The following is a 12,414-nucleotide window of genomic DNA, read 5'->3' on the forward strand; positions in this document are numbered from 1 at the left end:
ATTAGCATTAAGAAAAAGGGAAAAATTCGTGCAACGTTCCTGCCAAAAGCAAAAAAAACAAAACTACCAGCACCTCTGAGGCAAAATTATTAAGGCGTTATATCTAGTTTTTAGTCCCTCAGGTTAGGGCAACTGGCCCTGAAAATGTCCTACCTGTATGTGATGTTGGGGAACCTGGCACAGCTCTGGCCTCCTCCAGCTGACACTCACTGATGTCAATTCCAACCACTTGTTTGTAGTGTGGCGCAAATAGTCGAGAATTCTGGCCTGTTCCACATCCCAGGTCCACTGCCAGCACATGTGGCTGTCTCTCCTGAGGATTTATCAGATAAGGAGTATCTGTTGTAAGTATGATAGATATTTCAGATTGTTCTTTCATGAAGTTTTTGCAAGAAACAAGCACAAGGCCCTATTACAGAGCTCCGTATGCCCTATGATAACAGAGTGTATTGTATATTCACAGTATAGCTGGTCATGGCATACTTTGTTATCCAAGTATTGAAGAAAAATATTTTTGAGCTCACCTGGAGGCGGTAAGCGATACGGTTGGTGGATGGAGGCGTGGTCCTTCCCCTCAAAGAGCCGGTATGTCATGCTGGTGTTTCTTTTAGTCTTCTCTTTCTGGTCTGTTGTCAGTTGTGCCGTCACAAAGCTCCACTTTCTTTCCTTCAGTCTCTTGTATGCCTTTTTTTGTTACCATACTTTTAGCCTCTTATAGATATTATACACGTTTTACTACTCCCTTATTTTGCATATCTTTATATTTTTTGCTAGATCCTTTGTTTAAGCTGTTTCCTGAACACACACTCTGCACCCGTGCCAACGTTGCACACTCATCTCCGTTAGGTCGTTTTAAGACGTAACACGTGGGAAAATAATCACTCGGCTAAACAAAGTAAAGTTACTGAGTAAATAAAGCTGCGGTGTTAAACACTGCAGTACATGTCACGTTTCTCTAGGTTCATGACTCGAATCCAGACACGAGGAAAAGTTTTAGAGTATTTAATACAAAAACTTGTCACCGAATATTGAACAAAAATGGTGGTCGGCTGGTGAGCAGGCAGACAGACGGACAGGTCGAGTCTAGGGCAAAAACAGATCGTCGGTGTCTAGCAAAAAAATCCACAAGAATAAAAGACTCACAGCAGGGAGGAGCAATATATACATACATGTACCTAGTTAGGGTCTTTACAGTAAAAAAACAAAACTGTGATATCGGAAGTAGTCAGTAGGCCTAGTTTTTGCAGAGAGTGAGTGAGTGAGTGAGTGAGTGAGTGAGTGAGTTGGTCTTTTCCCACTGGCCATTGGGGCAATATTTCCAGCCAGATTTTACGGTGATTTGCATTATTTTCCAGTGTCATAATAGGTTTTCTGGATGTATAACGGTGTGTGTGTATTACTATTCCAGCTTGTTCCTAGCCCCCAAATTATGGGTGCTACTCCCGTTACTGAGCCAGAAACAGCTATTTCCATGGGAACTGTCTTAAACAGTATAGGCTAATGGTTAATCGTATTTCTTGGAGTGATTTTTTAAATAAAACATGTGGGAATATCACATGTTAACAACTCATACAAGACAATCAGGTAATCATTCTTCTGCCTTCTACTATCAAGGGATGGGAGGACGACCTGAATGATTGGCCCCACAAAACATAAATTTTCATTTTTAGCTATAGATGGGTAAAAAGAAAATATGATATATATATTTTTTAGAGAATAAATGTCAGATCTTGATTTTTAAAGATCAGGCATATTTAGCGTGCTGGTATTTCCGAGTGAGTACAATTCGGTGCCAATATTGTCACATTTCTTAAAATTGTTTGTTCCGCAACTGTTATTTATTGTTTTTAACCTACAGCTCTCTAAGTCTAATTATTTTGGGTTGCTATATAATGCTGTGTTTAGTTTATTTCTGTTGAGCAGATACGCGTGGTTAAGGGTAAAATATGTTACTTTGGTTTTCATGTCCCCTATTTGTAATTCTGTTGACAAATAAATCATATAGCTTATCAGACTACTTCCTCTTTTTCTCGACAAACATGTGTAGGGTTGTTCAACCTTAGCGGAGGTATGCAGTCTACCTAGTGCTATTCTGGTTGTGAAAATCTGTTGTGACAGTCCTAGTCTGAACAGTCCATACAAACCTGTTTGTTGTCACCAGGTCAGTCATCTCTATCTTTACAAATCACAGACTAAACCTATTGTTGGTTACACTTGTATTTTTATTTGGGCCCGAGCGTCGAATGGTGCAAGGACAGTGCAGATGACACCAACATGGGGATCCTAAATACTATTCATCAGCTCCAAACGGAAACAATTCAAACTAATGGTTAAGTTAAAACTTTTATTACCAATATTATCAATTCAAAAGTTCTTGACTCAAGAGCCCACACTTACATACACTCAATCCACCAAAATAAACTAGTGTCACTAACCCTAAAACTAGGATTGAGAGCATATAATAGAGTCACCTAAAAATTGTCAGCTTCAATTGCTCATGCAGATTACCAAATACAATACCACATGCGTTGGTTAGTCATTTCAAACATGGCCATGAAACAGGGGCGATGTACAATGAGAGAGACAATGAGAGCGGGTGGCAAAGGTCTAGATGAAGTGATGGCTGGGTGGAGACTTCAACTTGACCGTTGTTAAAACAATTAATACAGTAGTTGTTGAATGACCCTCTCGGTAAATTCTTGTCCTTTTCTTTTGAACCACGTTCATGCCTCAATTTTCAGCTATGCACACATGACAGCGACATTTTCCGCAGCTCGCTTGGTTTGAAGTTGCTCAAACTCAATCTGCAGAATTTGAACAGAGAGAGGGAGCATACTAAAAGTGTGAGTCTCTGTCTGAACCTTGCACCACTGACGTAAAGAGATTGTCCATTCCCCTCTGTTACCCATTACCTATGCTCCTAGTTAAACATTGAACACCTACTATAGATATGAGCTTTGCTACTTCTTTTTAATCTCCCTTTTGAATACGGTAGAATGGAGAATGTTTCTGATGACTAATTGTGTTCTAACTCTTGTTTGTATTAACAGATCTGAGTGATGTAAAGTATAGTTTGGCACAATAATCCTTTGTGGCTGACTGGGTGCCGTAATTATTCATGTTTTAGCTCCCGTGTCACACGATGAAAAACTATTGTTTTCCATCAATGATCTGTCAGACAACAGCACCATGTGTTTCTGAGAGATCTGACCTGCTGCAGCTTAAACCCAACTGTTTCAAACCATTCAATACTAGTCATAACAAACTATAGCAGCAAAACCCATGACCTAATACAATTGCACACAATTGTAGTAGGTCAAATTCTGTTCGACAGAAGGGGTCAGTAAGAGGTCTACTGGCGGGGAAAAACATAGGAACGTCCACATTGAATAAGCACACTCTTTATACATCAAAGGTTTTAATGTTTTTAAGTCATATTATATCATTATTATTATATTGTAAATTGTAACGTATCTTATCTCTCCCAACACATATCCTGTGTCATAATGGTTTTTATTTGGGTTTTGAGGCCAGGTTACAGAAATATTCCAGCTCCCACTCCATTTCAGTGTCAGGAGACGTGACTCCCATTTCGTCGAGAAACCTGTGAAGCAATGCAGAGACTGAGTATTTGGCTGACAACTTGGTGGAGCACTGCAGACAATTAATATTCCCAAAAGGCATGACTGAGGAGCAAACACTGGATCATAATAACAGGCATTGTACAGTTGTGTGTGTGTGTGTGTGTGTGTGTGTGTGTGTGTGTGTGTGTCTGTGTGTGTGTGTGTGTGTTACCTCTTCTCGGTGTTGAGGAGCAGGTCATTAGCAGCCTGAGGGTCTTTCTTCTTGTAAGCTTGGAACATGGACCAGGTCTCAATAAATCCCACCAGGTTCTTCAAGGTGATGAAGGACTTCACTTGAATGCACTCAATCCTGTTGTATCAAATTCCAGTAGATTTATGTATTTTTGTAAGGGTCAGCAGACAGTGGTATTGTTTTTAGCCATCACATAGGTGTAGTCATGTTTGGTCAGGTAAGTGTCTGTGTGGTAATTACCGTTCTTTGTCTGGAAAAGGGATGGCAGAGTACAGTTCCTCCTGCTTACTATCACATTGAGCTACTGGGTTGCTAGTGTATGGGATCAGCACCTGCTTCACCTGGAAGTGAATATAAATTAAAGTATTAATCCATTACTATATGAACTGATTTTGTTAAAGTCTGTAAACGTAATCTGTTTACATAGAATAACATACAAGCAAACCATGCAATAACAAAAAGGTTTTACAAATTGCACTTTGATACTTCAATTTGTATGTTGTTGTGTATTTATGATAGTAATAGAAGCATTAATGAAAATTATTATTATTTTAACAATTTTTCCCCCCCCATTTTGTAATCCCAGCTTTTGACTGTTGTTAATGTTTAAAAAGTCTCAACCCACCTCCTGATAAATATGGTCAAGTCGGTCTCCATAGTTCTGGTAGTGAAATCTGATTTTAGTAAGAGTGTATCCCAGCAGAGCCAGGCAGCCCCCAGGTTTCAGAACCCGACTTGCCTCTGCCAGGAACCTTGAGTGATCAAACCAGTGGGCTGCTGTTGATGCTGTCACCAAGTCTACAGAGCCATCTGAAAATGGAAGCTCCTCTGCTCTCCCTTTCCTGGAGGTACAACAGACAGACAGTCAACCTGCAAGTCTAAATACTGGGCGCAGAGAACAGTACCTCTATTTACATGAAGGTTCCATTATTTAATCCCAATACTCTTGTTTGAAGCCTGAATTTCATTCATGTCATTCCGCACATAGGAGAACAGTAGCGGAGCAGTGGAGGCAGGCATCTGGAAAGATCCATCTCACTTCTCACTTATCCAGAGGGATTACAGACTTCCTCCTGAAGAAAGCCTACATTGACACCTGAGTAGAAAGGCAATCTTTCTGGAGTTCCAGGGTACCAAGAACACACTAGAGTTGTCACCAGGCTGATCAGGGACACATACAAAAGGGAAGGGAGACCTAGTTGTGCTTTACCTTGACCTCATCAACGGATATGGTTCAATAACCAAGGTTGGTGTAGACTACTCTGGACTGATACAATGTAGCCTGTAAGGTCAACCCCCCCCCCTGAATTTCAGGCACAGAGACACATCTGGGAAAAAATAGTCTAGCAACAGTTTGAAAAGGGAAATATAACTGTGTGGAATCTCAGTTAATATCTTCACCCATGAATAAGGTGATCAGCTGAAATTGAGTGTGAAGGCTCTCTGTCCAAGTCTGGCATTTGGAAGTCTTAATGCACCTTATCATCAGAGCCTGGTGGTAGGAGGGACTGTAAAAGCTTATCTCTGCAGTGCAGGCACTCCAGCTCACTATCAGCAGCTGCAACAAAGAGTTCAGGCTTTGTCGCACAAGAGAGGTGCTGCTTTATTGGGACACCGGGCACTCAGGAACAAGAGACAACCGGGCGGCTAGGAGGTACCAGTTTCCCAGAGGAGACACAGGACTCTGGTGGGCATGGTGGCAAATGGACCGGCATGGTTTGGAGTCATCCCATAATCTCGCCATGATATGTCCACGGCAGGGACAGACAGAATCTAGTCCAGGAGCAGGTGTAGGCAGCATGTGCATGGGCAAGGTGATTCTGTGCACTGCAGAGAAAATATCTGGCTGGTAGAACCCCAGCAGATCAAGTTCATAGACCAACCTGTATAAAATGTCCTACTCAGTCCAACAAATCACTAAATCTGGGAAAAGAGATATTATCTTCTTTCTTCCTCCTTGCCCTGGAAAAGTGTTGAAGGTGCTGAATGCAGTTGCAGGGGCCATCTCCAAAGCAATGGCCAACATGTCTGCAGCTAGAGGCACATCACATCTGTCAGTCAGTCTCAACCCCAGATCAGCAGCTGGACTGCTCACCTCTGTGACTGACTGGGAGCTGTGAGTCAACTTGGGGAGGCGGCTCAAGCTCCCACACATCATTATGCAAACTTCGCTGTGGCCAGACGATGCTATCATCAGTCAATTCAAAGCATGAGGTCTTATAGAGCTGACAGTTCCCAAGGAGAACTGCATGGAAGAGGCAAATGAACCAGGAGCTGGTGGATAAGTGCAAGGCGCACTGTGAGCCTGTCGAAGGAGAGTGTAGAGGCTTTGCTGGCCGCTCAATGTGAAAGGTTTACACTCTACCTGGCATCACTGGGGCTGCAAGAAAAGAAAGCCATCAAGTCCACTATGTAGGCTGCAGAGCCTTCAGATGGCTTTGGATAATCTGAGGCTAAATGCTGCTGGGCCACAAGCCAGGTTCGGATCAACCCCGGCTGTGTTTACTGAGCAAGGTTGTATGATGTTGCAATATTCAAAACACGTAGTGACCTCAGGCAACATCACTGTGGTTGTGTCCCAGTGCATCCAGGGATGTATCTTGAGAAACTAGTTGGTAGCTATAGAAATACTAATATTTCTGAAAGGAATACATTGACATTCATATAGGCTAATTTGCTTTCTTTCCATGAGGTGGCTGAGAAGATTGATACCACATGTTTGTATGATAAATATATAAGCATGCACCCAGCACACCTTTAGCTTTGCATAGTATAAAGACTGGACATAGGAAGAAACAGCTAGCCAGGTTCTGGCCAAAAGCAACATGTGTTGGGAAAATAATTAAAAACCAATGGGTTAACCATTGTGATTCCCTGTGAATAACAAAAAAACACATTTTAACAAATAATACCATATATAAAGCATCATTAATTAAAAACAACATTTTACACCATTCGGGTTGCCCTGTGCTCGGGTCATAACAACTGGCCCTCATAATGTCCTACCTGTATGTGATGTTGGGGAACCCTGGCACAGCTCTGGCCTCCTCCAGCACACATTCACTAATGTCAATTCCAACCACTTGTTTAAAGTGTGCCGCCAAAAGTCGAGAATTCTGGCCTGTTCCACATCCCAGGTCCACTGCCAGCACATGTGGCTGTCCCTTCTGAGGATTTAACAGATAAGCGGTATGTGTTGCCAGTATGAAGAATATTTCAGGTTGGGCACAAGGCCCTATTACAGAGCTCTATATGCACTATGATAACAGAGTGTATTGTATATTCACAGTATAGCTGGTCATGGCATACCTTGTTATCCAAGTATTGAAGAATAATATTTTTGAGCTCATCTGGAGGTGGTAAGCGATACTTTTGGTAGATGGAGGCGTGATCCTTCCCCTCAAACAGCCGGTATGTCATGCTGGTGTTTCTTTTAGTCTTCTCTTTCTGGTCTGGTCTGTCAATTGTGCCCTTGTGACCTTTTGTTCCTGCAGTCTCTTTTATTGAGCAAAGTTCCTCTCTATTCTTCTTCAGTCTCTTGTATGCCTTCGTTTTGTTCCTTTGCTTTTAGTGAACTTTATCCCCTCTCTTATTTTGCATTCATTTAATCTTTTCCCTAAATCCTTTGTTTAAGCTGTTACCTTGACACTCGCAGACTCTGCCAATATTTCACACTTTACCCACTTCCTGCAGGGTCGTTAGTTAATAACAAACAGGCTGGAAAATAATCACTTCATTAAACAGACTTAAGTTACTGTGTAAATCAACCTGTGGTGTCAAACACTACAGTATGCAGATATTTACAGCTTTGACGGATAAGCTTTGTTGTGTATAGAAAAATGACTTTACCAGTTGAAAGCTGTGTTTGATACAGAGAAACAGAGGTCTTAGTTAACTGAGCTGCAGTAATGTTGACAGTACAGTGTCAGTGACAGAGACAAGGCCACATAATTCTCGCAGGTGGAATTTTTAACCCCCTGCATACAGACGTAAGAGTTTATCATATTCTCAACTTTCAAGTGGTAACAAGTTATTGGGCAAGTGATTTTAGTCTGTGTGTGAATGCCTCACCATTGGTAAATATATTTTAATAAAAATTGTATGGGTCTCGAGCATGTCTGTCAGATATATCAGACCATGACTTTAAAAATAAAAGTATTTTAGGTCCTTGACCTAAATCCAAATTTGTATTTTGTTTGAAACGTCTAGTATAAGGCCATGGGCTACTACCTTCCAGCAGAGTGCAGTGTTCCTATCCCTCAGTGTCTGTGTGTGTGTGCGTTTGTGTGTGTGTGTGTGAGAGAGAGAGAGAGAGACGGACAGCAGGGGTGAAGACAAAGTAAGAAATAAGGATGGAGCTTATCAATTCAAGCTCTAGTCTCTCCCAGGCTTTTTGCCATCTGTTTATGGCGCAAGTTCATACGTCTATAAAAAATAATTTATTGGTCAGCAACGCGTGATTTCTCTCTTACTTCCCTTTCAGTTGTCACTTGTAGAACTGTTATATAGCATCTTGTTCTCTATCTTCAAATCATTACTCATTTAGAAATTAGAATTCATGTGAGAATACATGAATACACACATGTGCAAGATCCATTCACACAACAGAACAGTCTGCTTCTTCATGCATAACCCCAAGATCGTACAAAATCATGTGTTTTAACGGAAAGGGCACGGCATCCTCTGTGCACAATGGTGCGAGGGCCCTTAAAGGCTGCTGGCAGCTTTAATGTAAGTTTAATTTAAGTTTGTTGTTCATTCTCTTGACCATTTGCCAAACTGAAAAACATCCTTGTTTTTTGTTTGGTTACCCAGGATTGCCCTCCAGGGTAGCCAAGTGTGTTTAATTGCTCTTGAGGGATGATGGAGATAATGACCTGTTGACCATTTCAACTTAATTATTCTACATTTATAACCTTTGAAAAATAAAGCATGGAATGTTCCGTCCCACGGGCTCTCATTAACGTCTTGACATCATTAACCATTACATTGAGGGAGTTGAAGTCAACACTATCCTTGGATACATATTTTTCTTTCACTAAAACTTATCTCATGTAAATAGTAACACTAATTGCCCAGGTTCTATGTTTCATCACCCAGTGAGGTTACAAGAGGGATCTCATGGAAGTGGTGAAAATGATAATGAACAATCATTTTTTAAAAGTATGATTACACTGTATTGAGGGATGATCCAGGCGATGTATATTTCTTGCTGTCAGTAAATCCCATTAAAACAAAAACAATAAACTACATACAAATATTGTCTGTGTGTAACCAAGACCAAAGATATTCCCATGAGCCAAATTTTTGACATAAAACCACCTGAAAATACATCAATGAGGCACACCATTGCATTTAGTGACATGGTCCTTCATCCCAATGCAATGGGCACTTTACTTTATTTTGACTCTTTCACATGTTCCCTAAAAATTTCTCAAGCCTGGTGGCGAGACAACGATATAGGTTTCATTTCGTGGATGATGCTAGATTTTTGTTTGGTTATTTCCACGTAAATGTCAAAAAATACCAAAGTAAAACAAGGAGTGCCTGTATTTAACCCTGCATACAGATACATTTACATGCTACCAATTACTTCACACTGGAAAAGGTTAGAGCAAACAATTGCCAGGTGGCCGACAACAAGCAGCACTGAACTGGGTGGGTGGACGGGGGTCCGGAGAGGGGATCCCGATCAAACAGGCGGAGGTGAACCATGGGCTGGCCCCGGGACCGAGCAGACAGACAGAGGCCAGACCTCCCCAAAAGTCGAGCTGGAGGTCGATGGTGAAGGAGAGTTCACACAGGAGGCCGAGCTGGAGGCCAATGCTGATGTCGGGAACTAAGGCTAGGTTTCTCAGGAGGCTGAGCAGGGGAACGTCGGCGAAGGTTGGATCTCACGGTAGGCCGCTGACACCCAGAGAGAAAAGGAACAGAGGTCAGCCAGCCCAGACTGGAAAAGCACGAATGCCACAAATAATTGAGGTACTTTAGAAAGCAAAGGGAGGCTACTGAGGTATCAGTATGGTGTTCCTTACAAAGCAATTTGTAAATGTATGTACCATCAGTGCTTCAAATCCACCAACAATGCCTATTTGTTTTGTTCCGTTCTTGGTCTCTGAAGTAGCTTGTGCCAACAATATCTTATTGTGAAAACTCGTAATTTTGGCTGAGGCTAAAATTGACCAGGCTTCATCACTGTCAACTATGTCTTGATAGGCCATGAATTTTGTTGGAAGTTTTTGCAGAGGTACGTTCGAGAGTGGTTTATTGTTGAAGCAATCAGTATTATGATAGTAAAAGTTTTTCATCTTTACAATTAAAGACACGTTGTGTGTCATACTCCCCATCGAGTGTTGACTGGGATGATGTAATTGCAGTATGTGTTACAAGATAAAGAGACTCTGCTGCTTTAGTAAAAACCGCAGTGGTTGAATGCCATGCCACAGACCACACACAGCCAGAATGAGGATCATATGGGAGCAGTGATGCCTAAGATGTAAATAACTGAGAGTCTATTCGGATTTAACCTTCTTTCTCAATTTTTGAGGATATTAGGGATCATTAGAAATCCAAATCTGTAATTTATGCAGGGAACAATTGTTTTTTTACCCCAATTTCTTTCTCTGTCTTCTGTCGTCTCATGTCATTTCTGATGATGGCTGCATGCTACAGAGTTTTGAATACACTTATCAGTTTTGCAGTGATTTTTCTATTTCTGCCCTGATGGCACATGACAGACCTCTAGGTGTAGATTTCTTACTCATGATAGTCTTGTATCATTCATTACTTTGGAAATCTCTCATTTAGTTCAGTGCTCTTATTCAACACAAGTACCTGCGTCAATTAATGCCAGAACCGACCAGCGACTGAACAGGTAACAAAAAGGGAAAGCTGCGCTGTATCTTTTGACAGGATCCAACTGTAGATTTGATTTAATACACCAAACCTTCTCCAGTAATGTGTATGAGGCAAATGGAAAACAATACTTATCCCCCTTATTTTAACCTCACTATGTTTGTGAACTTGGGCAAATACCGCTACCCGACATTCGTCTTGTGTTTCCTGTTGTATGCTTTTATTGTCTCAGCTAATCTTGTCATAATACTGGCAATATCACAAGAGAAAAAATTACATGAGCCCATGTATATTTTTATTATGTGTCTCTCTATCAACTCTTTGTACGGCTCTGCTGGCTTCTTCATCAGATTTTTCAGAGACCTTCTTTCTGATACTCATTTGATCTCACGATCGGCATGTTTCAGTCAGATCTACATCATTTACACATACGCATCCTATGAGCTCACCATTTTGGGCATTATGGCATATGATCGGTATGTTGCTGTATGTCAACCTTTACATTACTACAACAAAATAACTTTGAAGATGGTGTGTAAGTTGGTGGTCCTAGCATGCATCTATCCAGCTGTGTCTGTTGCCGTCTGTGTTTATCTGTCCTCCAGACTTCCCTTGTGTGGCAATAAGATACCCAAGGTGTTCTGTGCAAACTGGCCTGTTGTAAAACTGTCATGTGTCCCTACTGTGCTCAATAATCTTATTGGAATGCTTGTGTCCACAAGCACAGTCTTTCTGCCCCTGGCTTTTGTCCTGTATACATATGTACGTATTTTTCTGTTGTGTAGAAAACGCTCCTCAGAGTTTAAGAGCAAAGTCGTACAAAGCTGTCTGCCACACATCGTTACATTCGTCAATTATTCCATTACTGTGTTTTGTGATGTTGCCCTCAGCAGAATTAATCTTGAAGAGGTGAATCCCTTTCTAGGTGTAATCCTATCACTCGAATTTGTTGTGATTCCTCCCATTCTGAATCCTCTTGTTTATGGCCTGAAGTTACCAGAAATTAGAAAAGTTATAATCAGAATGTTATCATGCTCAAAACATGACAAACAAACTAATTGTTAAAAACAAGAATAATATAATTCCCCAGTGCTGATATGACCAATAATATTTACGGACTTCTATCATCATTACCTTACAAACTCTTTTACAAAGACCTGGAAAAGATGTCATATTAAAGGACACAAATACTTACTGTATCTTGCTTTCAGTCTGTTTGTTGAAATTCAAAAAAATAAATAAATATATGAACTGGTGGTCAAAGAGTTTGTGATGGAAAAGGGGCTTCTTTTTTTGAATGTGATTGAACAGTCAAAGGAAGTTTCAAAAAAAGCAATGATTGGATAATGGTCATTGAAATAGTAATAACAGTAAGAATTGGGTAAAAATGACCAGCACATTTTTTCTAAAACATATCTATTATTGTTGTTGTGGAAAGAAACAAGATTTAATGTAATTTCAAATTAAAGAGCAGGTTTTAAAATATGTATTGAATGTTTGGTTGTCTTTCATGATCATATATTTTATCTGAATGCAGTGGCTCAATCAAGGGGGTGGGGGGGGGCAGCCAGTGTCGGTGGAAGTGCAAGGTCACAATCTTGCCATCTGGTAGTGAGGATAACATTTTTGTGGCCCTCCCTATCATCAAAGTTGCTCATCCCTGATTTAAATCAATAATGTATATTTTTTATATTAGTTAAATAGTATAGTTAGGTCTCAGTACAATAATAAACAAAACAAACA

General features: G+C 40.7%; 2 protein-coding genes across 2 annotated transcripts; one reads left to right on the forward strand and one right to left on the reverse strand.

Moving 5' to 3' along the window:
- Positions 1 to 3,401: 3,401 nt before the first annotated feature.
- On the reverse strand, positions 3,402 to 7,443 carry zgc:162396 (uncharacterized protein LOC555292 homolog). Its single transcript, XM_035604100.2, has 6 exons — positions 7,126 to 7,443; positions 6,823 to 6,983; positions 4,442 to 4,658; positions 4,057 to 4,157; positions 3,796 to 3,933; positions 3,402 to 3,604 (listed from the first exon to the last, which is right to left on the reverse strand). The coding sequence occupies exons 1-6, from the start codon at positions 7,234 to 7,236 to the stop codon at positions 3,514 to 3,516; spliced, it is 819 nt and encodes a 272-aa protein (XP_035459993.1). The 5' UTR covers positions 7,237 to 7,443; the 3' UTR covers positions 3,402 to 3,513.
- A 3,049-nt stretch (positions 7,444 to 10,492) lies between these two features.
- LOC118283011 (olfactory receptor 6N1-like) lies at positions 10,493 to 11,736 on the forward strand. The gene has a single exon (XM_035604633.1). It carries the CDS (start codon positions 10,774 to 10,776, stop codon positions 11,734 to 11,736), a length of 963 nt encoding a protein of 320 aa, XP_035460526.1. The 5' UTR covers positions 10,493 to 10,773.
- Positions 11,737 to 12,414: the final 678 nt, after the last annotated feature.

Source organism: Scophthalmus maximus, chromosome 14 (assembly GCF_022379125.1).
Source record: "Scophthalmus maximus strain ysfricsl-2021 chromosome 14, ASM2237912v1, whole genome shotgun sequence".
In the NCBI taxonomy this organism is placed as follows: Eukaryota; Metazoa; Chordata; class Actinopteri; order Pleuronectiformes; family Scophthalmidae; genus Scophthalmus; species Scophthalmus maximus.